The sequence below is a fragment of the Apus apus genome, chromosome Z (assembly GCF_020740795.1).
Source record: "Apus apus isolate bApuApu2 chromosome Z, bApuApu2.pri.cur, whole genome shotgun sequence".
Lineage (NCBI taxonomy): Eukaryota > Metazoa > Chordata > Aves > Apodiformes > Apodidae > Apus > Apus apus.
The window spans coordinates 12,640,983-12,667,071 of record NC_067312.1 but is presented as its reverse complement, the minus strand read 5'-3'; the positions used below and the strand labels follow the sequence as shown (position 1 = coordinate 12,667,071).

The following is a 26,089-nucleotide window of genomic DNA, read 5'->3' as shown; positions in this document are numbered from 1 at the left end:
TGCCAAAGCCACCCAAAGAGCATCTTTTATGGTCTAACCACAACTCGTGTATAGCAACAGTAATTTATTTAGCTCTGAGGCCTTCAGAGCAGTGAAGCCACACACCACCTGCCTCCTGTCCCCAGCCAGCCACTGCTCAGGAAAACGCACGTAACATGAAATGGGCTTGAAAACCAAACTACAGCTCCAGGTAGTGAGGTAGCACCTACCAAGTGATTTCCAGACAGCTTTTCCACTGGCCCTCTCTTGGCTGGTTCTCTCCTAGGAGAATGACACTGGGGGATCTGTGAGCAGGAAACAGCCACATGTCACTGGGGCTTATGTTACCTCTACCAGGATGTCAACGTAAGAAATGGTTCTGAACTTACCAATCAAATCAAAGGCATGATATGCAAAACTGGCTGCATGGCATCTGGAGCAGATTCTATCCTACCTGACAGATTCAGAAAGTTAACAATCAAGTTGCAATTTCAGGGAGGAAAACCTGGTACATCTGAAAGCCATCTACTCATGAGACATAGAACACCGTCGTACTACATTAAAACAAGTGTGGTGAGATTTCCCTCAGTACAAAAAGTAAATGAAGGCACACAAAGAACGAAGATGAAAAATTGGAAATAGTTTATTTGCTGCATAAGGAAACTTCTTGTAAATTACATATAAAGAAACTTGCTATGCTGTAGTATATAATTTTCAATATTCCACAAAGATAATTGTAATAAATATACAAACCAAAACAAAGTAGAAGACTAAATCCATCAGGCAACCTACAAAACGATTAATCAAGTTTTACACTTGGCAGCATTAGCATGCTAAAACCTTGTTCATTTTGAAGTGCTGCAGCAAAATTCTTTTCACATTTCTTTGGAGCATTTTCAAAACCATCTAACTGAAAAATACTGTTCAAAATTAGCAGGCATAAGTTAAACCACCCCAAAAAAGCAAAGGTGTGATTTTTCTTTATGCTTTTAAAATACATTTTAGTTTTACCAGGGTTAGGAATTATCTAAGTGCACTATGAGTTCAATCAGCCTGAGGCACTGCTGACTCTTGTCATATTACGAATTGATATAAACTTCATAGATTATATAGCTCTGCAAGATTTCTCTATTAGAGACATATCCACTAACAGGAATAAAACAAATACCATAGTGAAGCTGCAAGCTAGTTAGAACGGTTGCATCCTCAAGTGCAGTGTGTGCTTAGAAGCATTTTTCCATCTTTCATACTACACCACAGCAGACATTTTAATTTTACTTGAAATTCAAAAAGTGCTGATAAAGGCTTTACTGATTCCCCTAGCCTCCAGAAACAACATGCAGCAATTTCAACACCTCTTGCGGTTCCCTAGCTCTAATTTCTACATTTTCTTAAAACAGCAGGCTGAATTGCCTTGTATACCTCACTGCTCTGGACCACACTGACACAGACAGCTCTACTATTCCACACAGATCTTTCACAAACTCAAAACACTTCACTATGCTTCACTATTACTGAATACTTGGGGGTATAAAAAGAAACCCTCTAAAACACGATTACCTAAAAATATTTGTTAATAAGCTTAATGCAAACATTATGTAGAAAAAATGGTTTAGTTAGAAAAAATTCATTTAGAGGGCCAATAAAAATATACTGAAGAGAAGATCTTTACAAAAGTGAGGTTAGGAAGTATGAGGCATTGACATCACTGTAAACATCCTGTGTTCACTAGAATCCCTTGTCTAAAGTGTATGTTCTGGTTTTGTTCCTGAGCTTCATGGCCAACTCTTGCATAGATAGCTAAACCTTCCATAAAGGGTTGTTTGTACAGACCTTTCTGTTCTGCTTTGTACAGAACTTCAAAAAACTAAGGATTTTACCTTTTGAAATAGTTTCATTCCACTACCAGGCAGCTGAAGGAAACTATGAAACTTGGCATGATTTTTGTGTACTCAGTGCATTGGATTGGTTGGGACAGCTACCTTACGGTATATTAAACTTAAATAATATTACACTAACTCATGTAGGTATTTGATGTTCTGGTTTAGCATAAATATCTATTTCTGCTCACTGCTGCAAGGCTCACTTCTGGTCTGCCAAAGACTGCATGTGGCAAAATGTCACGTATCTGAGTGCTACAACATAAAACAACAAAGTTAATCCCCATATCAAGATGCAGCTTATAAACAGTACAGAAGACCTTATGGAGAATTTCCCATTCATCCAGGCAACATGAGTGCCTTCTAGATTAACCTCCCTCTGTTGGAGGAAGCTAGAAAGTACTTTCTGGGTAAACATGACACAGAGTGGTCTAAGTAAAAAGTCTAAAGAACATATTTGCATTTTGGATATGAAAAGCAGGCATCTGTTTACTTACTGCACACGCAAACGCACATACAAAGTGGTAGAGACAGACAAACAAATCCACCTCACAGCACAATAACATAAAAGCAGCAAATTGCCAATTTAAAATCTTATGTTAAGGCAAATAAGATACACACCCATAAAAGGATTAATAGAAATTAGCAGTTTTTCTTGGTTTTTTTTGTTTACTTCTTCTGTGATTGGCTTTTGCACATTGATAAAATTTGCTTCAGCACTTTCTGGACATCTTCATCCATTTGACCCTGGACAAGGGGAAAAAGATGAAAAGATGATTGAATCCAAGCATCCCTCTGCTCTTTAAGAGCATTTACAAACTATTTGTGAAGTATAGTGATTAGATCAGTTTCCCAAAGGGAAGCAGTGTTAAATTTGTGCTTAAGCAGTCATATCTTTTGGGTAGGATGACTTCAGATAAAACATCTAAAGATGTTTTGGGTAAAACATCTAAAGTTCTTACTAGATCTGCAGAAGAAACAGCTTTCATTAAAATATCAGCACTGTGTATCTGATAACATGCAACCATACCTGCACAGCATAGAGAAGATGCATCCTGTAAACTGAGACAATTTCTTGATGTTGTTTCTTTGTTTCCTAGAAATAGTTAAACAGAAAGTCACAGAGCATTCAGAACTATTGAATTCAGAGCTCCCCAACTAGATTTAGAGAGCTCCAGGGAATTACAGACCACAACCTTATGCACACATGTGAAACTAGCTCACACAGCACTGCGCTACCAACCATCCGAACCATCCGAAACATAATTTGCTCAGAAGTGTGGTCCACAGAAACACCGTAACTCTACCCACCCCAGTAAAAAGCTGGTGAGGTGACATCAGCTCTAAGAAGCACTGAGCTGCAAAGAAGTGGAATGAGCACATACTCTACTTCTGAGCTTATCAGCAACCAGAAGTGACGACAGTCAACAGTGTTCTGACAAATCAACTGTTAAGTGCAAATAAGCTCTTCCCTGAAGTCAGTGACCCATTTGCCAGCTAATGTCATCCCAGGGAAAAGGAGGTGCTTACAAAGGTTTTAAATCTTGAAAATCTTCACTTGCTTACTATGCATGTGAGCAAGGAAAGCCAGCCACCCTTTTCATGATCACGGGCTGCCACATCCCAGAAGCCATCCTTCCAAAGCTAGCCTACAAAAAGGAAAGAATGCTTCTGTTCTCTTTAAAACCTGCCCACTTTCCTAATGTCTTGCTCATCTTTGCACCTTACACTACCTTTTGCTAGTACTTAAGCAATGGGAGATGTCCTTTTGGATTTGGTGGACTGGGTTAAGAAACAGTCTGTGCCTTTACACTGGCAGGATGCAGATTCCAGCTCTCTGCCTACTCATTTTTCCCCACTGCAAGGGAATTTTCCTGGCCCATATGCTTATTGACTCTTCCTTCTGTCTGCTGGGGAAGGCAGGAAAGCAGACACCAGGTAAGCCACTTAGCACGTCAGGATAGGAATTCTCCTTTTCACCTTCAGCAATGAATTAAGTGTTATCTTGGACAGGCAAGCTCTTGGAAATAGTAATTTTGACTCAACATGCACAAATACAATTAAAAAAATTATATCTTTAAGCGGTTCAGAATTTGAGAGAATTGACTGTGCTCCCTATAAACAGATGAAATTGCTTGATTTGAAACTTCATGCCTTCAGTGACTACTTTCTTTGAGGAAGTCAAACTTATTTTAGTGTAAAAAACCAAAAGGACTTCAGCTGATTGATGTTCTTGAGAAAACACACAAATCCACTGCACACTAGACTTATTTTCAGAAATCAGGGTCTCAGCAGCAGGTCTGGTCACTACACTCCACTACAAGTACAGGAACTTTGCTCCACTATTGATCTGAGTAAAAAAGCTTTCTTTAATTAGACTGTTTCTAAAGACCAATTAGTGAGTTGCAGATTCCTAAACATTTCAAAGAAACAAGAGATATCATAGAATTTCTGGATGAAAGTTCCTTTGCTTGTACTCACTGATTGTGCTTCACATTAAATAAGGCACAGAGGAGAATGGCATGCATAGCTTCAAGGAACTGGAAGTGATGGTGGGTTCACAAACTATCACACTTACAGTCAGTTGGTTTTGCAACTGCTTCACTTGCTGTTGTAAGGCCTCCAGCTGCTGGCTTTGTCTTTTGGGGGCACTGGTCGAGTAGGAAAGCTGAGAAAGGCTGTTCAATGCCTCTTTTAATTTGCTAACTTCCTTGGACATTTCATTGATCTGGGGAGGCAAAAAATAGGTTTTCATGAAAAGCTGCAAGATACACTGTATTCTTATGGGTCTTATCTTGGAGTTATTTGTGACTTAAATTTAAGAAGTGGGGACAAACAAGATGCAAATAAACTCAACGGATAGAGACAGCATGTAAGTGAAAGGCTGCAATGCTCCTCTATCCTACCTCCTAGCCCAGTCAATTCAAAATGCATTCCTTGTTCTGAAAGCCAGTAGTTTTTAGCAATCAAAGATTGCATTTACCACCTTTAAAACACTTCTGCTGAACACAAAGACAGAAACATACCAAACACAGGCCAACTATTCACAGCTAGCAAAATACATAGCTTTTTAGAAACAAATTTGTAGTGGCAGACATGGTTGCTGCAGAGGAAAAATATTCAAGTTATGCTAAGGTTGGATCATACAGTAAAATCAGAACACTGTATTTTTTATTATTTCTGATCTTTTGTTTTCTTGTCTCCTCTGGAATCTCTTCCTGCTATAAATCCCAATTCAACTTCAGTTGCCTGAATAGTGCAAACCCAACATAAGCAGAACTTAAAAGAGGTAAAATGGAAGATGATGTGTATTTCCACAGGGAAGGGAAAACAACTGCAAGGTTAACCATACTGAAAACATCTTTGAGTTTGGTATCTGAATTTTCAGATGGGCAAATGCATTCAGAAGTTATTCCACTCTGTGACAGCCGACACAATATTGTCTATTAGCTCTCCCACAGGCCATCCAACATGCTTTGCAGTCTGAACTCATGCACTACCCCTCCACTGTAATGAATCACCAACCTTTTTATCTTTATCCTCTTCGAGTTTTGATGAGCTTTCAGAAGATCTTTTCATTTCAAGAAGATCTTCTTGAGCTTGATGGTACTTCTGATGAAGACCAGTCACCTCCCGTTCCTTTGCTTCAAGCAGGGTGTGCATGCCCTCTTTCTCTTCTTTCAAGTGCAAAACTTCATTTCTCAGTTGCATTGCATCTAAGGACACATTTTCCTTCTCTTGGATTACATCTCTCAGTTTGGATGACAGAACACTGACTTCACCCTCTAGTGATGACTGGAGCTTTTCATATGTAGCCTTGGGTACCATTGCTTCATTAATTGCAGCTTTTTCTTCCAGTAATTCCTTCTGTAAGTTTCTTACTTCACTTTCCTTGTTGGTAAGCAGTCCTTTGAGCTCATTTATTTCTTCCTCCATTTCCTTGACAGTATTTCTGAGTGCATTCATCACCTGATGGTGTTCAGTAATTGGCAAAGAGTTTTGTTTCTGAGCATCCAACAGTTGCTTTAGCTCTTCAGCTTCATCTAATACTTTTGTGTACTGGGATTTCATTTCTGATAACTCATTCTCTGCTTGGTATTTCAAAGAATTTGTTTCCTGCATCAGTTTCTCATGTTCGTCTCTAGGGATGTAGTCCAAAGCTATATCATCTAGAGTTTTTCTCTTCCTATAGTCTTCAAGCTCTGCTTGTGCTTCTCGGTACAACTGAGACAACTCACTAAGTTGACTGTTGAGCTCATCTATCATTTTGTGCATCGCATCTTTCATTTCTCCAGCTTCAGCACTAGATTCCAGCTGTGCCTGATGTGTCAGCTTGTCCTGTAGCCTTTTAATTTCCTCTTGCCCTTCTTTGTACCTCTCAATCAACAATGCCTTCTCTTGATTAATATTATCAATAAGTGAACAATATGAATTCTTCATTTCCTCACACTCTTCTGCAGACAATTTGCTTGCCACATTTTGCTCTCTTTCCTCAAACTTTTTCTGTAGCTCTCTCACTTTATCTTTTTGTCTTTCACTTTCCTCCAATGCTCTCTTCAGCTCTTGCTTAAGCATTTCAACTTCTCCACATGTAACTTTCAACCTACTCAGATCAGAACTGGTTTCTTCACTTTCAGAGGAAACAATACCCAATTTCATTTGCCTTTGTACATTCAAAACCTCTTTCACAGCTTCCTCATACCTGTTTTGAGTTTCTTGGAAACTCAGGTTAAGATCAGAACCATTTTCTGAAATGTCTGTGTTATTTAAATTATCTGTTTCTGGAACTCTAGACTGGACCTGAGCTTCTGTGTGCTTTCTTTTGGCTTCACAATTCTCTGATTTCCCCTGCACATCCATTAAGCCTCCCTGGAGGTACTTCATTTTTACTTCACTGGGGCTTGTCAGCTTTTCTTGAATGTGAGTGGCATGTAATGTAGACTTCAGGTCCTGAGCTGAGAACTCTTTTTGTCTATCTGCTGTTTGCTCAAACTCTGTTTGGGTCAAATCCACTTCTCTTGGTGTTCTTTCCTGTGGCAAAAAGAAACCCAAACAATTGCACAGTAAACCCAAGTACATAATTACCTTTTTTTTAGGACAGAGGAAATCTTGCCGCATCCTACAGAGACAGACAATTAAAGCACCATGGAAAAAAGTTTTAGAAAAATTCAAAACCCTGCTGCTCCCACTTATCCATATATAGCAAGTGAAGGCAGGAAGTGCCGAGATCCTCTGAAAGCCTATGGGCTAATCTCCATAAGCTAATAATCAAAGTTATGCAAACTAAAATTCTGCTAACACAACTGTTAACAACATCTTTTAGAATGTGGTTATCGTAACAAACAAAGTTATTCAGTAATTTATGGGAAAAGTGAGATCAAAACACTGATTTAATCCTTTGGAGCAGAGTGTTTTCATGATCTTAACAGCACCAAGCTTGCTAAACTATCTGCATAGTACATCTCTTTAAAATGGTAAGCAGCTCTTTGTTCTGCTAGCAGACTGAAAGAGCACTAGAACAGCACAAAAATAAGCCACCTGTAATTTGTCCTGCAGCTCCTTATTGTGCAATGTCAAAGAAGCAATTTTTGCTTGCATCAACAGAAGTAGGTCTTGCTGGTCAGCTTCAGAACTCATATCCAATAAACTATCAGCACCTTTGGAGGAAAAAAAAAATTCAAAAGCTTTCAAAAAGCTGAACTGCTAACTAATTTGTCATCCTAACCTTTCAAATTTAACAGTTTGTTCCCATGACTGCTAAGGGTAGTGAGCAAGCAAACTGTTCCCAGAAACTCTTTCCCAAAAATGTGTTAGATCACCCAATAGAAGCAGGTTTTGGTGGGCAGCTGGTAGAGAAATTACAAAACATCACTCCCAATACTTATCATGTATTACGTTAGAAATGGAAAGGCACAGAGGATTTCTGGCGAGTTTCCAACATTTCACATTACCTAAAACACCCAACGAAATATGAAAATTAGGATTAAACATTCTAGTATACCTCCTGTGCTGTCACTCAGTCTCTCTTTATTACCCCGAGGCAAGGAGCTGAATTCCTCCTGCTGAGACACCAAAATAAAATGTTTTCATAGAATACAGATACAAAGGTTCACCAAAGAGAAGTACGGACAAGAGAGATCTTGCTGGATAAAACCTGGCAAAGTGGGTTTCTTTTATTTCTGGTGTCTTTTTTGCATGTAGCCAATTGTAGCAAGTGGCCAGTATTTCAAAATTTGCTAGAGCCATTTAATTCCCATTGCTGAATTCTCATTAAGTATTAATGAAATACGGGCAACTAACTCCTAGAGATTTTGGAAGGCTGCAGCCTCTGCAATAAATAATAGCAATATATTGTCATGTATTAAAAAAAAACACTATAACATCATAAGATAAAGATCAAGATAAAGAACCAATTCCCTGATGTCTTTTGGTGAAAGGGTCTCTCTGCTTTTTGCATTGCGCAATGTCATGTACTTTGCTGGTAATGAGCTTTAACAACATTATTACTTACTTTCATAACTATATTCTTAATTGCTATCTAATTTATTACTAATTCTATTTATATACTGAGTAAATATTAGCATATTCCACACTGCCTTTATAAATTACATTGACACAGATTTAGGTTCCTTTTTGTTTCTAAAATTCAGTTAATTAATTCACAGGAGACTCTGCAAAGTAGTTTATTAAGCAAAGTAGATTTTTAAGATACTGTACTTTCCTTCCTTAAGATTCATACAAACAGAAAACTGATACCTTGCATGCTTGATCAGCAAAGAAAGCCTGCCCTTTTCCAGTCACAGGAGTTGAAGTTGATGAGTGTGGAGAGGACAAATCACTAAGCTGTAAAAAATATTTCATAAAGATGTATATGTATGTGTACATATAACCACCTAAGATGTGTACATACATGTATATATGAACACATACATATAAGCACTTTTCCCTGCACAAGTCAGAATTCTAAGTTAGTTTCAAAGGGCAGACCTACTCATTCAGTGCTCTTCTCAGTCAGAATTACATATGCATGTAGCTGTTATACAGGTAACATTCCTGTCTAATATAAAACCTGTTAAATTGAATTTTGAAATAATAAAAACCTATTTACATATTTTACTTTCATATGTATATATACATGTAAGAATATACTTAAAATACACATAATTATTTACTTATGAAAGTTGGAAAAACCAGGAAACCTTCAACTTTAGACAGAAGAAATTGTAAAGTTCATACAGTTGTACCTTAAGACCATGCTGTAATTCAAGCAAGTTTGCTTAGTTAACCTAACCAATATGTGCTTTCATGGTGTCATCCTAATGTCAGGAAAAGCACTCATGGTAAGACAGGCATATAAAGTAACACCCACATCATTCACAAAATGCTCAAAACACTTTTCATCCCCTGAAAGCATCTCAAAATTGGTCTTTTCTTTACCTGAATAGGACTGATAGGAGGAGGTGGGGCTTTGCGTTTTTTTGGAGTTCCACTTCTTTCTGAACTTAATTTAGAGCCTTGATCATGCTGAAAGTTTCACCAGCCAGAAAAGGTAGGTTTGTTAGTTTGGTTAGTAAAGTCTGAGCAAGTTGTTTAATTATAAAAAACCAATCAAACAAAAAACCAAACAAACACCAACATAACAGACAAAACCCCACATTAATATCAACTTTAGCAGCTCATGCAGTGCCTTATTTTTTTTTCTATGTAAAGACTACATCTCTACTAACACAAAGATATTAAACATGCCTGACAATAAGGTTCTGCCCCCTTGTAATCCATGCTTCAGTGAAAACAAACAAGATTTAGTGAAAAAGCAAAAGCTGACAATAGGTTTAGCACTAGTGATCTTAAATAATTCCATTCATACAGTCCAGTCATGCCATTCTTAATAGCTGCCATCTTTCCTCTCCATGAACTTCTGCCTAAGTTCCCTAAAAAACCCATCTCTCCACTCATACAAGGAATGAACAAGTGCATGGCACCCTTATCCACTTTCCAGACACCAGCAGGTCTGTTAAGGTCTACATGCACTCTAAGTTATGATACTGAATAAAAAAATGTAATCAACTCGGTAAATCTGTTTGGATTCTCACAGGTCGGGATCTCCAGTAAAACATAACCAGGGATAACCTTCAATTATAAGTTATGGCAACTAGGAAGTTTTCTAGATCATCTTTGCTACAGTTTGAAGAGACAGGGAGTCCAAAAGCCAAGCTTCTGTGTTACACCTGAGAAAAGTGGGGCGGGCATCTTCCCAGCACGTGTGCATATACACACTCACCCTCCCTTCCCTTTTCTCACTGATGGTGCTGGCTGCTGCTGAAGAGAGAAGCTAAGTCTAAAAGACATGTTCCTGAAACAGATTTTTTAAATAAGCAACAAGAACCTTTCACATTACAGAGTAGCCAATGGCAGCTGCATCTCACAGTGACATTAACTGCTGCTTCTAGTCACATCAATTACTGTTTTTTCTTAAGTTACAAGTCTACACAGCTTGAGTATTTTTAAAACCAAACAGACAAATACCTGCTTTGCTTTTGTCGGTGACTTTGTATCTGTGAAGCAGAAAAGAAGTGGAATTAAGTTATCTGCCACTCCTAGCCCTCTTCTCAACTCTACTTCCCACACCATAAATACTTGATTTAGTTCCTGAATTCCTGTCTGAAATCAGAGAAATATACTTTAACTTCCAATTCCACCTGAACCATATCCTTTCTCTGCTACTTTTTGAGTTTCATTTTGAAACAAAAGTAAAAGGATTGTGACAGTCCTTATTGTGCTGCAGTCTTGCACTATTTTTGAACATTAGCTTCCTACTTGAGAAATCTTAGTTTGACCATAAAAACCCTCCCTCTACTGAGGAGCTACATGTTCCACTTACTCTTTCACATAATAAAAAAGGATCTAGTCCACATGTTATGCAAACCTTAATGATGCTGCTACATCAGCTTACCTTTTCTTTCTCCAAAACACCTCTTTTTGCCCTGCTCAGTGCTTTATCCCATAATAAATATTACTGCCTACGGCAGAGACCACATTTTCCTGCTTTTGGGAAGCTTCAGCCAGACCATCCTGAAGATGGCTTTAAAAACTTTTCAGGCTACCTTATGAAGTAAATTTGCTCACTGCTAAACATACATACACATGGTCAGTTCACGAACTGACTAACTGCAGAGTGGCAGCTCTTACATACCCACATCCTGAGATAACTTTGATGATAGGAGGTTCTGGATCCCTGTATTCTCAGAAAGCTTGGAGTAATGCATAGCGTTCTGTCCAAAGACATCTACTAAGCTGACATCTGCACCTTTCCTAAGGAAGGCTTCCACCATGTTAAGGTTACCAGCTTCACAAGCCATCATCAAAGCAGTTCTGAACAAAACAAACAAAACACACAGAGTAAGTGTCAAGAGTGTTCACTTCAAGCAGCAGCTCATTTTTTTTTCAGGCAAAAAAGTGTGACAGTTATTGTGCAATAAAGTCCAAGATTTTATCAATGTGTATTGACACATCCATGTAACTGCCGTTTCTTCTTACAAATGCCTGCCCCTCCTCCTCTCCCCTGTACTCCTCAGCTGGACCTTCTGCGGAGACTTGGCATGCTTCGCACAGGTCTCCAAACATTTCTAAAAACTGATTTCTGAGGCTAAGAGGAGAAGCCATAGATGGAAATGGCTGCAGGATAAAGTCAAACTATCAAATCTTACTGCCACACTCCAATTACAGCACTGCAAGTGGTGGTACAACATGAAAGCATTTATTCCATTGCTGCTCTCCTTCACATGTTGCTTTTAAGACAAAATAGACAGATTTAAATTGAAAAGACAAACTTCGAAGCCCTTCAGTGAGACCAAGAGATGGGTTTGACCTCAAATCCTGATCTACTCTCACTTTAAAAAACGATAACAACAGCACAGAGCAGCTCAACAGTTCCAGATCTTACAGAATGGCAGCATACAGAAGGAGTGTCTTCCTAACACAGTTTATCTGTTTTCCTCAATTACTTGAAGGGGCCATATGAAATGTACAGAGTAGTTACAAATACACAGAAAATCTCCCCCTTTCAAGCATGCTTTAATATCGCTCTCCTGCTTGGGTATGATTCTGCCTTCTCAACATCAAAAAATGCCAAATAGGTTGGCCAAGTTCACTGGCAAACACATTGCTCAGTGCAGACATGAAACTGAAAAGTTACTAGTGATAATATTTGCTGGGTATTAAGACAATCATTTTACTGCTGAATTAAACACAAGCCCTGTAATGGGTGAGTCCTGGAGAAGTGATGGCTGCTGAAGTGCTGTGCTAAAAAGTAGTGCTGAGTGGCAACATGGAACACACCTCAAGAGTCACAGAGATGATTTTAGGTTTCCAAAATTACTCCCTTACTCTGGACAAGATAGGAAATTGGAGATGCAGTTTTCATCTCCCAATAAGGCTTCTCCTTTTTTCAGTAAAGAAACTTAACCACTTTTGTGAATACAAGATATAAGAGCAGTCACTTTCCTTACCTGAGGGGAACTGAGAAGTAAAATGGTATATTCCATGTGATACTATTTTCTTGCTTTTACACACAACACTAACTTAGAAAAGAAAATACAAAAGTGCAAGTCTGTCCTATTTATGACAGAAATGCTTTCATCCAATTAAACTAGGAATCCTAAACTTTGTTGATTCAGTAGTAAGACAGCAAGGGGAAGTCAGAGGTTCCAGACTGGGCAACAGCTCAGGTTCAAAGCACCGATGAGGCCATTCAAACCAACCAAGATGTCAAAGGGGTTTTCTTTAAACAACTTAAACAAAGAGTGCGCTAATAAACTTTGGACTGATAAAAAACAAGTTAGAGCCCAGTCTTATCCTCCCAGGTGCTGCTAAAGAACAATATGAGCATTGTACAATCAGCAAGACTGCAATCAGGTGTAAGTGCCAAGACTTCTCAAGCACCCTGCTTCACCTTCACCGTTTAACCGACCCTCTGTAAAACAGCCCATAATTTTCAAAGACTCTTGACCTTCATCAGTACCATCAAAACAAGTGCACTTTCCACCACATGGATGTTGCTTTTTAAAGTTTTCTGACACACATTCTTATCTATTAATGCAACAAATCTCTAAATGGCATCTTCTAAGATAACAGCATCTCCACTTTATAACTGTACCGTATTTTTCTCTTGCTTCTGGGGCTGCATTATGTAGAAAAAAGAACCCTCTACAGATGTCACTCCCAGGTAACACCTTCAGGACTTAAACTGGAGAAACTAACTCATGCCGAGAAGAAAGCAGCATTTAAAACTGGGACATGTACAAAGTGATGTGTGGGTAAGTGCTATGAATCAGATTCTTGCAGGAATTATTTAAAAATGGGATTTACTGCTCCTGTAGCCCAAGGGAAATCTTAAAGATCCATCTAGTTTTATAGCTGTGTAGTTCCTGTTTCACTTTTTCCTTCAGGCAGAATTCCATAAGCCTTCTCAACAACAAGGATATGTTGTCTAGTACAGAATGCATTATTTCACCTAACAACAACTATTTTGGGAAGGATTTGAGATGAAAGCTTAATCTGACAGTCAGCCTTGGAGAAGAACGAACATGTTACCTTCCATTTTTATCCCTTGTGTTGACATCTGCTCCATGATCCAGAAGGTACTTGCAGACCTCTGTATGACCATTTTGTATGGCAAGCAGCAGAGGTATGTTCCCATCCTAGGAATGCATTTAAAGAAACTGTGAACAATAATCCATCCACTTAAAAATATCACTCTGAGATTTCAAGGTCAGCTATGAACTTTACTTCTATACAGCACAAACAAAGGACCATGAGTACGTATTTCCTGTGTACCATCATGTAATCAGGTTTACTTTAACACCCTTCTTGACTGTGGGGGATGCAAACTGTTAGGAGTAGGAATGCTTTTTGCTGTTTGTAGCCCTTTTGCTGTTTGTTTAATGCTAGAACATTATGATTTTGGAATCACACAATATTTCTAAGTAGCTGCACAACAAAAATGGTAATTTTAACTAAGAACAAGGCAAAATTACAATGCTTCATATAAACACAGAATAACTTAGCTGGAAGACACCTTTAGAGATCATCCAGGGTTTCTCCCCATTTGCCCTCAGTACAAAGCTAGGCAAACTTCAAGCCACAGTACATTGCTCAGAGTCTTGTGCAGTCAGGTTTTAAGTATCACCAAAGCCAGAGACACCAGGACATCTCTGGGTGCCAGTTCCAGTGTCTGACCATGTTCATAGAGAGATTATTTTTCATTTTTAGTATCTAACTGGAATTTCCCCAGTTAGTTCCACTGCCCAAATTCTGACCATTCCTTGTCCTCATTTTATCATGCACCTTTGAGGCTGATCTGCCTTCCTCTTCCCTATGATGTATCTGAGGGCATTTTTAAGATACTCCTACAGTTTTCTCTTAAGACTAAACAAACCTTTTCTGGCTTTAAAATGCATCCACTGAAACAGAGGTCTAACCTCTGTGATAGGTTTTTATATTAAAAAGACCATATTACGAAGGAGATAGATCCAAGCCAAAAAGGAATAAGTTTAAATATATTTTTCCTTTTGTTTTTTTAAAATTTATTTTTTGTGTGCCTCATTTCTGTCAAGTGCCTTCCTTCATCATCAGAGGGTTTTCTATCAAGCAGTTGCATCATTCTCAGTAACAGACCTCATTATTCATAGACATTTCATAACAGTGAATGTAGTGTCCCTGGAACTTCAGACTACATCAGTACCTTTTTTTTTTTTCCCTTCAGGCTTATCATACTCTGGTTGGGCTTTGTGAGCATTTCATAGCACTTGGTCACATAATGGCCTTTTCCAAAGCCTCCTGGAGTCAGTGGGAAGACTTTTAATCATGTTTTGAATAGATGAGAATTTATTCTAGCTACTTGTACCAATGCCTCCATTTAACAAGCAGCAAATCCTACCACTACAGTATTGGACTGTGAAGTACTTCCTGAGCAAGCTGCAAAAGGAACTTCCTCCCCCAGGGAAATGCAAGAAGAAATATAAGCATAGTACTGCTTTGAACTGCTGAGATTGGCTGGAGTGGAGGGTGGTAAAAGCTCTGAAGTATCTGAAGTACACAGTGGCAGAAGAGGTACGTACCAAATCTTTGATGTTAATTGGACATTTGTGCTCACACAGAAGTTGCACTGCCTGAAGACAACCACATGCAGCTGAGAAAAAAAAAGACAAGTATGAATGTCCATTAAACCCCATTTTCAAAATTCATGTTCCATGCTTTCACTGCAGCATTACAGTGGAGTCCAAGTAAAACAGATGCAACTGTATTTCTCTGGTTTAAGAAGAAAGGAGAGAAAGGGTAAAAGGATTAACAGCAAGTTGTATTCAGAAATACAACCAATATTCACGGTCCAAATTAACATTAAAGACCAAAACATAAAATCAACGTAATCTTAAATATTACAATAGCTCTGCATGTGCAAGTGCAAGTGTGCATTTTAAGCTTGTGAACTCTAATCAACTGATATTCAGTATTCACAGTGTTTTCTAAAAACTACCTGAAATTTGTAAACCATCTGGAGGAGTCACTAGACTATCTAATCAGAACCTAAAAAGCTCTACCAGGCCAAAGAGCAAGGACTATCAAGCACAAGGAAATAGACAGCACAAGCTTTCAACAAAGAAGTTACCTGCATAATGTAAAGCTGTTTTCCCAGAATTGTCAGTGCTGTCTGCTGGACACTTACTCTGCAGAGTTCAATAAGAAGGGGAAAAAAACAATTAGAAAACCACTATGAAAACAGAATGTATGTTTGATGTTAAGGCCAAAGTAGTAAACATCTTGAGAGAAGTTTTATGAACTACTCTAGAAAAGAACTACTGAAGAAAGGCATAGCTTTCCCCTCTATTAGTCTGGTCACTCCTTTCTTTTTATCAGCTTATACTGAAGCCATAGGAAGTACTCACAGAACAGTAATATCTCTAAAAAAGCTATGATTTTGGAACAACTTAAATCAGGAAATGAAAAAGGAAGGAAATACTCTCCCTTGCCTCAGAAAAGGTTCTTCATTGTTGTGCTTTTTCTTTTTTTTAATTACAGTAAGAGGCACTTAGTCTTGCATTATTTCTGTCAAAGGCAATAAGGCTCCATTTGCATTTGTAGAAACAAATCCACTTTTATTTTGCGGTATTATAAGCCACCAGCTACTACTGATCCATCCAGACTTTGAAGTCTGGATAAATACTTTCATTCAAATTTCAAATATTTATCAAGACTTGTTTTGGTGCAGATGTCAGAAGAAAGAGAATCACAGAATCACGGACATCCAAGATCATCAAGTCCAACCATAAACCTAACACTGCCAAGTCCACCACTAAACCATGTCCTCACAGCTACAAGTCCTTTAAATCCCTCCAGGGATGGTGACTCCACCCCTTCTGTGGGCAGCCAGTTCCAGTGCCTGACAACCCTTTCAGGAAGAAATTCTTCCTCATATCCAATCTAAACCTCCCTGGGACAACTCAAGGCCATTTCTTCTTGTTCTATCACCTGTTACTTGGGAGAAGAGACCAACCCCCACCTCACAGGTACTTTTCCCCTCAACTCCTTTTCTCCAGACTAATCAACTCCAGTTCCCTCAGACACTCCTCATGAAACTTGTTCTCTAGATCCTTCCTCTTTTTCTTTGGACACAGTAAGATATAACCCTAAAACACCAGGCTTCTAATGAGCAAACATTAGAGTTCTTTATTTTCAAATGTAGCACTACCTCCAACACTTCTGTGATTTCCTAGGAAAACAGGATCACACAGATGACCATATTCTCTTAACAAAAATGTCAAAATTCTGCCTGTGTAAAATAATTATTTAGACTGTTTTAATTCAACTCCAGCTTGTCAAGATTGGACATTCCTCTCACACACAGTTTATATCACAAAGCTGGTTCACAGAATCAAGAAAGCAAACCAAAGAGCATGAATTATTGGTGAATATTACCAATGGCTTTACACTTACAAATGTAACAAACCTGCATGCTGTCATAAAATCAGTAAAGTATCAACAAAAGTATCAACCAAGTCTGTAGTTGTAGCTGGTACGTGAATGGGCAGCAGATACTTGGTACTAAACATGTACCTAGCTGCCGAGTTGCTCATGCTGCTGCGTGCGATACTGTCAGTGACAGCTTGATGTCACTGTTTATGTTGTAACTGAGTTCGCGTTGGAGGTATTTGCAATGAAATCTTGAAGAGGGGAAGCCTCAATGTTTAATGCTAATAACCCTTTCAAGGTGTAGAGGAACAGGGAAGTCAGCTTGCAATGAGTGTGGAGGGGGGAATCAGTGAAACTGAATACAGTATCGTCAGAGACATGGACAGCGCTCTGAGGTAACCAGGGAAAAGCAATTTCTAAGTTGGGATATGGGATCCAGTCTCTTTCTGTACCACTGCACTTGAACAGGGTTATTCTTGTTTCACCTGCAGTCTGAGACACAGTCTTACTGCTAACTCCAAACTCCTAAAAATCTGATCCTCTAATCACCTCCACAAAACTCATCTGGATGGCCAATGTCTCTCCTTACTTACCAATGCACATCTTCAGTCTCAACACCACAAGAATCTTCTCTTCATCTTCACTTTTGTTTTTCATATTATCTTTCCCCAGACTTTCAACTCCCTTTCTAACTTTCTAACCTGCCACTATCCTTAGCCTCATTTCATTGAGGATTCAATTATTTTCATATTTTAGCATCTAAATTACTTTGGTTTCTTCTCCCTTTGACTTTAAACTTGACAGACATTTTTATGGTCAACAACAGACAGAAGACATTCCAGAGGAACAATATAAAAATCTCCCTACAAATGAATAATCCTTTTCCCCCAGACCACTTAACCCATTTACTTCCTAAGCCACTCAACCACATAGACAAAACACAGGAAGTCAGACAGAGCTGCAACCTGCTTGAAACCCAACTCTACTGTGTCAGATGAGCTGCACATGGCAAACTACTTGTGGACCACTCAGGGAAGATACCACACTGTTTTCTGTCATCCATTCACATTGCCTAAAAGGTCTTTAAACACAAGCTACTCTCTTGATGGCACAGAGATAGGACAACAACAGGCTTGTAATGCAAATTATTAGCAGGAAACGCGTCAGTATCTACTGGAAACAACCTAGAAGAACAAGAGGTAAGCATCAAAAATTAAAACTAATTTAATTTTTACTTTACCTGAAGTAATCTCTTAATGCAGTCAGAGTGGCTGTTCTTTGCTGCCAGATGTAAAGCACTGTGCCCTAAATGAGTAAAAGCAAAGTAAATTAATTAATTCAATCACCCCAGAGCACAGGATTAAACTCTTTCATGACAAGTGCAAAATTCTGAACCATCCATCTTGTTCCTATCCTGACATATGAAAAGGATAGGGAAAATAAAATTAAAACCTACATCAAGCAGAATGCATTAATTACAGACTATGGTTCAGGCAGGTAGACATCTTAATGTCTACCTTTGTATAAAGGAATGACACAACGTGTCAGACTATACCTTGGCAGAAGTCTAGGATTAAGCAGTTATGTTTTGTTTCTTAAAAAGCAATTTTCCTGTAGTACTCAGCCTCCCCTGCAGAGACATTCCTGACAAGTGTCTTCATGACTTAATCAATTTGGCAAGGAAAAAGGGACCCAGTATCAAGAGCAAAACCAGCCAAGCTAACCAGTTACCACAACAACGAATTTGTATCATTCATGAAGTGCACAGAGGACTCGGAACACATGCCTACTTTGGTTTGCATCTCATAGGTTCCCTTCTGTTAATTTAACACCTGCAAGCTCATATCTAGCTATACAATACAGTGATTTACTGACTACGGATTTACGACTAAAGACTGCAGTGTCTCCTCTAGTTTCACCTTACAGAGCACCTGAAAAATTAAAGAGGTCAAGACAGCAAAAGAATAAATTATCCTTGTATCTAAGAAAAAAAGCAGCCAAGACGTAGTACTCAATACAGACAGAGCCACTTGTGACAGTAGAATCTCACTTTAAATAATATGACCATTACAGACAAGGCTTTCTTTAACAAACTCTCAGGTGAGAGCAGGCAACCTCTTATTACCAAACTAATAAATCCTGAGACAAGAGGAGGTATGAATTCTGAATAACAGTCTGTATCAGGTACATATATTATCTTATTATGTATAATCTGAATGCTTCTTGCAATATCACAGACACTTCCTTATAGAGGCAAATAATTTCCAGGTATGACACTCCCTCAGGCTGCCATCGGTGGCCAAGACAGAACCCATGAGCCCAACATTTACAGATCATTGCCAGAGAGACAGAATGGTGACAGCTCACTCAGGTGACTTGCCTGGCCAGAGAAAATGCTGGGCACAGTTTCCACAAATATGTCAACTCAAATCTATTAATAAGAGTTTGCCAGATCCAAATTCAGCTCCCATCATGCTTCTCGTGGAGTCCTAACTAAGGCATAGGCCCTTCTTGAGAGCTGAAACACCATAGGCAATAGCTCTCAGATCTGTTTCAGCCTGTATCAGCTCTTCTCACCATGGCATAATTCTGAGGAAATGCCTTACTGCAACTGTACAATTAATGGGGTTAATAGCTTGAATACATACAAAAGCAACAGCAAAGATCTTGATTTTACCTATAAAAAGCCTCAAATGAAGTTAACAAAAGGATGTGGGGGAGAGTTTTGTGTTTTGGCTTTTTAAAAATTTAAATATAAATAAAATTAAAATTGAGCAACAATTCTGCATCTGGAGTCCACAGTAAATGCTGACATTTACAGTATTAGGGCAAAAGTTCAAAGGCTTTAGAATCTGAATTCACTGTGCAGAAAAGCAAGTAGACCTAAACTTGCAAGTATTACAACTGCTTTTCCTACACAGTACGTGGGGAAAAGCAGTGTTGTCAGATCTGCAGTTGCACATCAAGAACTACATAGGCAAACTGTATCATGCTACATGTGTAGGTTCACACAGACATACCTGCACCATCTTGGGTTGTCACATCTGCACCATGTGTCACCATGATCCTAAGGCACTCTGCATGCCCTTTTGTGGCTGCCAGGTGAAAGCTGGAAGAGAGAATTTTCATGTCACTTTTTCTTTATTAAGACCTCTTTTCTCTTTTGTTCACAAACGGAGTGTTGGCAAGTTCTCTCCCCCCGTCCTTAGATTTTTTGGCATACTTCCACCACCTCCCAAGAAGATAATAGCTCTGAAAGTGAGAAGGCATGAAAAAAAGTTTTTGTAGTCATACATCTACACAAGCTGCTGTATCATTAACCCATGTATTGCACCTTATGTGCATTTAATCTCACACGATTTCTAAACAACCCTAGGATAATAATATATTCCCACAGAATGCCTGGGCTTGAGGAATTAATGAAGAAAACATTCACAATGACTTGACTTTGTTCTAGTCATTCTAGTCAGTCCTGATTTCCCCCTTTCAATGGACAAAATTTAGCTCCTTGAAGGTAATTCAGCTCCCAAATTAAACTAAATCAAGTTGTGCTTTTGCACTGTTCTTTACAGAGCGTATCTTTCTTCCATGTAGGCATGGAAAAAATACCCTCAGTGTTTGTGAATATCACCTGGAGAAATCAAAGCTACGGGATATTCATGAAAGTATACTAGAGATTTAATTTTTAAACTTTCAGGTTTCCTTTTCACCTTCAGCACCTGCTTGTTTGATCACTGGGAAATTGCAAAGGTTACCAACCACATCACGGCAGTACGCTCGTAACAGCATCAATTACCAAAGATAAAATTACAGAACAAAACAAAGAAGTTATACTGAATTCAAGCCTTTCTACAACTGAAGGTTCACGCTTGACATCCTTGGCACCTCATGATTCACAGAAGTAGTCCCATGCAAATGTTGTTGACTTAATTTTGCTGGGAAGCAAAAACAAAGGAAAAACTTTTTAAAAGAGAAGTTTATATCTTCCTGACACATATTGTGCCAACACTGGCAAGTCTCAAGACATGTACAGGCAGTACAGGCAGGACATACTGCTTCTCTGTGGGTCCTGCTAATATTAGCTTGACAAACAGAGCTGTATTTCAGTGGGACTATTGTAAAAGAAAAAAAAAAAAAAATCCAAGAGAAAACACTTCCAATTACTATTAAATAGTGTGTGAAAAGTTGGGACCTTAATCAGCATGGCCCAAAGTGAAAATGCCAGTAGTCACAGGACTTGTTCTTGTATCTTTTAAAGGAGGCATTCATTTTTAACATCATGCATCCCTGCAGTAAGGGGATTTCCCCCTGGAATCTACAGGGAATGCCACAAATCATGTAGCCACACCAGCTACCATATTTAGGAGTTTATATTTTGAACTACTTCCTTTAAATGTTAAAAGGAACACTGAAAAGTTCAGCCTGCTAACCAGAGAAAGTGGGAGAAACAGCCAGGAATGACACAGGGGTACTTCCAGCACATAGTTACCTGAACTGCAACATTTGTTTAAGCAGTAGACTTCTTTGAGGCCTTCTTGAAAACTCGGCAGAAAAAAAGAGCTACCAACAGGATTTGGAAAGGGCAGAGAATTACTCAACATAGGAGAGCTTCTGGAAGAGTGCTTTTTAAAGTATAGCAACTACCTCACCTCCTACAAGGAGTCCTTCCACACCAACTGCTGCTCATTGCAAATGGCAGACAAGGCAGCGCCTAAGCTCTGAAACATTCTCTACTATAAAAATAACCTGTGTGGTCATTCTCTTGCTTACTAGTGCCATGCACAAACTGAAGAGTTAACACTTCCAAGAGCATAAAAGGCACTGCTGCTGGCTGTTCTCTAGTAATTCAAAATCAAAACTTCACGTACTTGGTGACCAATGCAAAGTTGTGTAAACATGCTTCTTTAGGAGAAGAGGTTTCTCAGGCTCTGGGAAAACGGCTGGGGGAGGGACATCTGGGAGTTTGTCAAATTCCAACACCTCTAATTTAGCCAGCACAACATACCAGCAAATATCAAAACACGTTCAGATACATCTGTGTAGACACACGCTATAATCAAATTCACTTAAACATTAGGAAGGCTGTGAAGCATGCACTTGGCTCCCTTACATTTGACAATATTCATAAGAATAAATACCTGAATAATAACTCGGATAATCTGGGAGACTGAGGTTTTAGGGCAAAACTGTGTAGGATGGTGCCAAATGCAACATGAATACGCAAATGCAAAAGTTGTTTTTAGCAAATTCAGACTGCAAGGAAAGTATCAACAAGCAAAGAAAATCTTAACCCCTTTCAGGCTATGGAGCTATGAAGAAATCAGTCCCACCAATGCCAACAATTTCCACGGTTGCTCTCAACAAGTTGTCACACAGACAGATGGCTTTGTTTGATATGTCCAAAAATATTTTAAATTAAGAAAAGCCTGATTAAAAATATTGCTTCTCCCAGAATGACGGGATGAAAGAAACATCATCTATAAGCAGTACACGTGGTGTGAAAGATGAGAGAACGTGTATGAAGGATGTAAAGATGAGAAGCTAAATGTGGAGAGTCCAGTGAAAAGACAGAATAAGGTTTGACTCAGTCATTTATACAGTGACCTAAGCCAAACAGCATTGGGCTACTACAGCTCCCTCTCAATTGCTTGCTATGTTAATCCTCCCTACATCCTTCTATACTATCTCTCACATAACCCTGTAGGGAGACCTTTTTTCTTAATAATCTACAAGAATTGGGTGGGGATGGGGGACATGGCTAGTTAGCTTCTGGTTTAGTGAACTGAACTGGCTTGCCAGGAAACCAGCCCTGCCCAAGAGAGAGAAGAGAACGACAGGACCTACTACAGCCATATTTAAGCCCGACTACATACAGGCCTGGAGGAAAAACTTCCCCTTCAGGAGTAATTCTAACTGACTTTAAAGTTGATAGCCCTTGCTTTTAAAAACAAAAACAAAAACATGACTTTAGTCCCAGACACTAAGGGCTCCAGTATAGCAAGGAAGACTCCTGAAACAAATAAGCCTGCGGACACTCATTTCAGTAGAATAACTCTTCGCAAGCTACATAAACTTTCCTGAAGTATTTGAGGCAAGATCTGCAGGTTTCCAAACACTGAAGTTTGCACCATCTGGAAGCCTTAAGCACTGGTGCATTTTAACTTGCATCTTTCATGAATAAACTTCCCTTGATATGAAAGCAAACAACTTTTCCTCCCACTTCCTGGCTGTGCAATGACTTAGGCAAACAAAAACAAACATGTAAGGCTTGATTTGGAGCAAGGGCCACACTGACGGTCAGATTCTCATTCAGCCTAAAATCCCATTACAACACAGTTAATTTTCTCTTCACAATAGATAAGCCTGTTATTGCCACTTAAAACCACATCTTTATACCCTATTCTAACTGATTCAAGACAGATTGCTTCTATTGCTGTAAAATATTTCTGTTCTTCCTGTGGGGTGGAATGGTCTTTTAGTACTGTCTCCAGCACTTTCAGGGCAGCACAAGACCTGCTACCCTTCCCAGTGGTTTTCTCACTGTATCCAAAAATGAAGCAAGTGAGCATCTGAGACCAGAGACCCAGCTGCTAAGGTCAATTGGTTGACAAGGCTTTTTCCTGCTGGGAATGTACAGGTCTCACAACTAACTACTCAGTTCTTTAACAAGACAAAGTAAACAAATGTGTGCTTTGGGAGGAACACAAAGCCCAGTTGCAGTAAACAGGCTTTGAAAGTAAGAGCAAACACACAGCAAGATTTTGTCAGATTCAGGGTCAACTGGAGAACAGCTACAAGACTATCACCTCAGAGTCCTGTCAGGACCTCAAATTTCCTGTCCAGAAATGTTACTGAAATAACATTTTCAAATGCACTGACAGATGCTTTTTATGAATGCTTGGTGATTGAACAGAGCAGACAGCTGTGTATGGCATCCCTAAACTAGTTTTAAACAGCAGATTTCTTACAGATAACTGGTGAAGCACTTACAAATGTCCTGAACAAGCCCATCCTTTATTCAGGACAATGGACCTTTTCCACATTTTTGTTATAAAGTAATGCTAGCAAGGGAAGGGAGACTTCTTTAATCAGTGTAGGACAGAGCACAAGAGTTCAAATAAAGCTGGTCTTTGCTAATATGCTGAAAATTAGTCCTTCCAGAAATTATTTAAATGCCAGACAGTCTAACTCAAACAGAGAAGGGCTGTAATTTTTACTAATTAGCTGAAATAAAACATTTATTTACAAATTGTTTCACCACAAGTAGAAAAACAGAATTAATCCACATTTAGAGGTCAGACTTCTAAAACTGGGCTAACTGAGCTTGTTAAGGTGATGTTAGTAATCAGACATGGGGTCTGCCACATCCAGGTTCTCTGCTTAACCATTTGCACAGCTACATTCTGCAAAAGTAAGCACAATCCTCTTAAGGTTATTTTGACAGCTAGCTTAAAACAACTGGGTGGTGCATGTATCTAGGGAAAATGTCACAAAAGTAAGTAGAATGTGATAAAATAAGAAAAAAAAAAGTTTAATTAAAGACAGTAACCTGCTAACTAGGAAATTTTCCTCTGTGAAAAGAAAAACAGAAAAAAAAAAAAAAAAAGCTGAAAAACTACACCAAATCAGAGGACTCCATCTCTGTTTGGCAAGGTCACACTCCAGAGCTTTTTTAGGAGCGGAATTAGCATTTTCTGTAACACAGATTTTCTCCAGGGCCTGAAAGTAGTCTGACACATTACAAAATGTAAAGCAAAAAGAAAACCATGGTTGAATTATGGATGGTAAGTGACTATTGTATTTTATATTTTCTATTATTACAAACATGGAACAATGTCAAACTTATATGCAAGCATGTAACACTATTGTTCTCAGCCATCTTAATCTGAGTGCAAGAATGTTTGAAATACACTATAAACTCACATATATTCATTGTCAAGATTTATTCTGAGTAAAGACATCCCTCCCCAAGGCAGATAATTTTTCTTCATTTTCTAATGTACGTCAGCTCTTTGTTGACTTTTTAGAAGTCTGACTTGTCTGCCAAGAGTTTGATGATTTATAGTTTCCCCATAGACCCATACCTTCAAACAAACAAACAAGATTGATAAAATAAAGATACAGAGCTGCCTGGAGTCTTTGTACTGCTAACTAAAAAAAGACAGAAATGGAAGATATTCAACCTTTGCTGCTACCAGATCAGACAGGCAAGCAACTCGCCAGCTATCACAGTCAGAAAGACCCACCGATAATCTGGCCTGTTTTTCTACAAGGACTTGAGCTTTTGCACATTTTAGAGGCAGCTTTTAGATTACAGTGTCTATTATCCCTCAAAGCCTCAATTCCCACTGCAGCAACAACAACAAAAATGTATTTATATTAGATTATACCTGGCTTTTGATTGCTTTCCACAGCAGGCTGAGTGGCAGAAGTGATAGACTGCCCAAGGATAATGGGCCATAAGTACCACTACAGCAGCATGTTAGTATAGATGCACTTGAGCTGGGCTAGTGATCCAGTTGAAAGAACAGTTGAAAACCAAGGCTTCTTTCCACTGCTTCATCACATGATCACAGGTGCATGCATCTTGCCGGTGCAGAAGAGGAAATGGGATGTAGAACTGTACCCTAAACCTAAAAACTAAGATTAGACCATGAATGTTTTCCTGTGAATCTTTATCTTTCCCTGACGGCATAATCAAGAGACAGTCATTCATATGAGAACATACGTGTCTTAAGAACAGCCAGTCTTTTAATTATGGAGGAACCATACAGATGTTTAGCAAATCAGACTGTCTTAAAGGAAAATCAGACATCTGCTGGTACCGCTGTAATGCATACTTGTTCTTCAGCGGTTTTGTTGTGTTTTTTTGTTGTTGTTTTGGTTTGGTTTTGTTTCTTTTAAATAAAAGCAATAGCTTTGCACTGCACCCATTCCATCTCCTCCAAGAAGTAAATGTAATAAACGTGGTTTTTCATCAAATGCTGGCAGTCCGTGTCATGACTCTGTCACACAAATGTATGCAGCCACACAAGTGCAAAAATCAGCTTAGGAAAAACAGTTACAGGAAATACATTTTGTTTTGAAGCCAGAGCTGGCACTATTACAGGCTAAGAAAACAAAGTCTTCTGAGTTTTAAGACATTCAATCAATGAGTTTCTACTAAAATCTTCTGGAATGCCTGCAGGTCAAAAATTTTAAAAGTTTATATAGGCAGGCATGGGTTTACTATGAGCTGTGAGAGAATTTTTACCTCTCTCCTC

General features: G+C 38.8%; 1 protein-coding gene across 4 annotated transcripts in view; it reads right to left on the bottom strand.

Moving 5' to 3' along the window:
- Positions 1–604: 604 nt before the first annotated feature.
- The window catches only part of RAI14 (retinoic acid induced 14), an 82,281-nt gene continuing 56,796 nt past the window's right edge, over positions 605–26,089 (bottom strand). The window contains exons 4-18 of one of the 4 annotated variants that reach the window (XM_051643189.1): positions 19,847–19,935; positions 18,067–18,131; positions 15,526–15,583; positions 14,978–15,048; positions 13,452–13,558; positions 11,053–11,231; positions 10,386–10,414; positions 9,297–9,383; positions 8,616–8,702; positions 7,861–7,921; positions 7,398–7,516; positions 5,385–6,890; positions 4,438–4,587; positions 2,890–2,955; positions 605–2,606 (exon numbers count right to left, since the gene is read on the bottom strand). In XM_051643189.1, coding sequence (XP_051499149.1) covers positions 2,529–2,606; positions 2,890–2,955; positions 4,438–4,587; positions 5,385–6,890; positions 7,398–7,516; positions 7,861–7,921; positions 8,616–8,702; positions 9,297–9,383; positions 10,386–10,414; positions 11,053–11,231; positions 13,452–13,558; positions 14,978–15,048; positions 15,526–15,583; positions 18,067–18,131; positions 19,847–19,935 — 2,752 coding nt within the window. In that variant the 3' untranslated portion in view covers positions 605–2,528. The remainder of the gene's footprint in view (positions 2,607–2,889; positions 2,956–4,437; positions 4,588–5,384; positions 6,891–7,397; positions 7,517–7,860; positions 7,922–8,615; positions 8,703–9,296; positions 9,384–10,385; positions 10,415–11,052; positions 11,232–13,451; positions 13,559–14,977; positions 15,049–15,525; positions 15,584–18,066; positions 18,132–19,846; positions 19,936–26,089) is intronic. The other 3 variants (XM_051643190.1, XM_051643191.1, XM_051643192.1) reach the window with 3 other exon arrangements.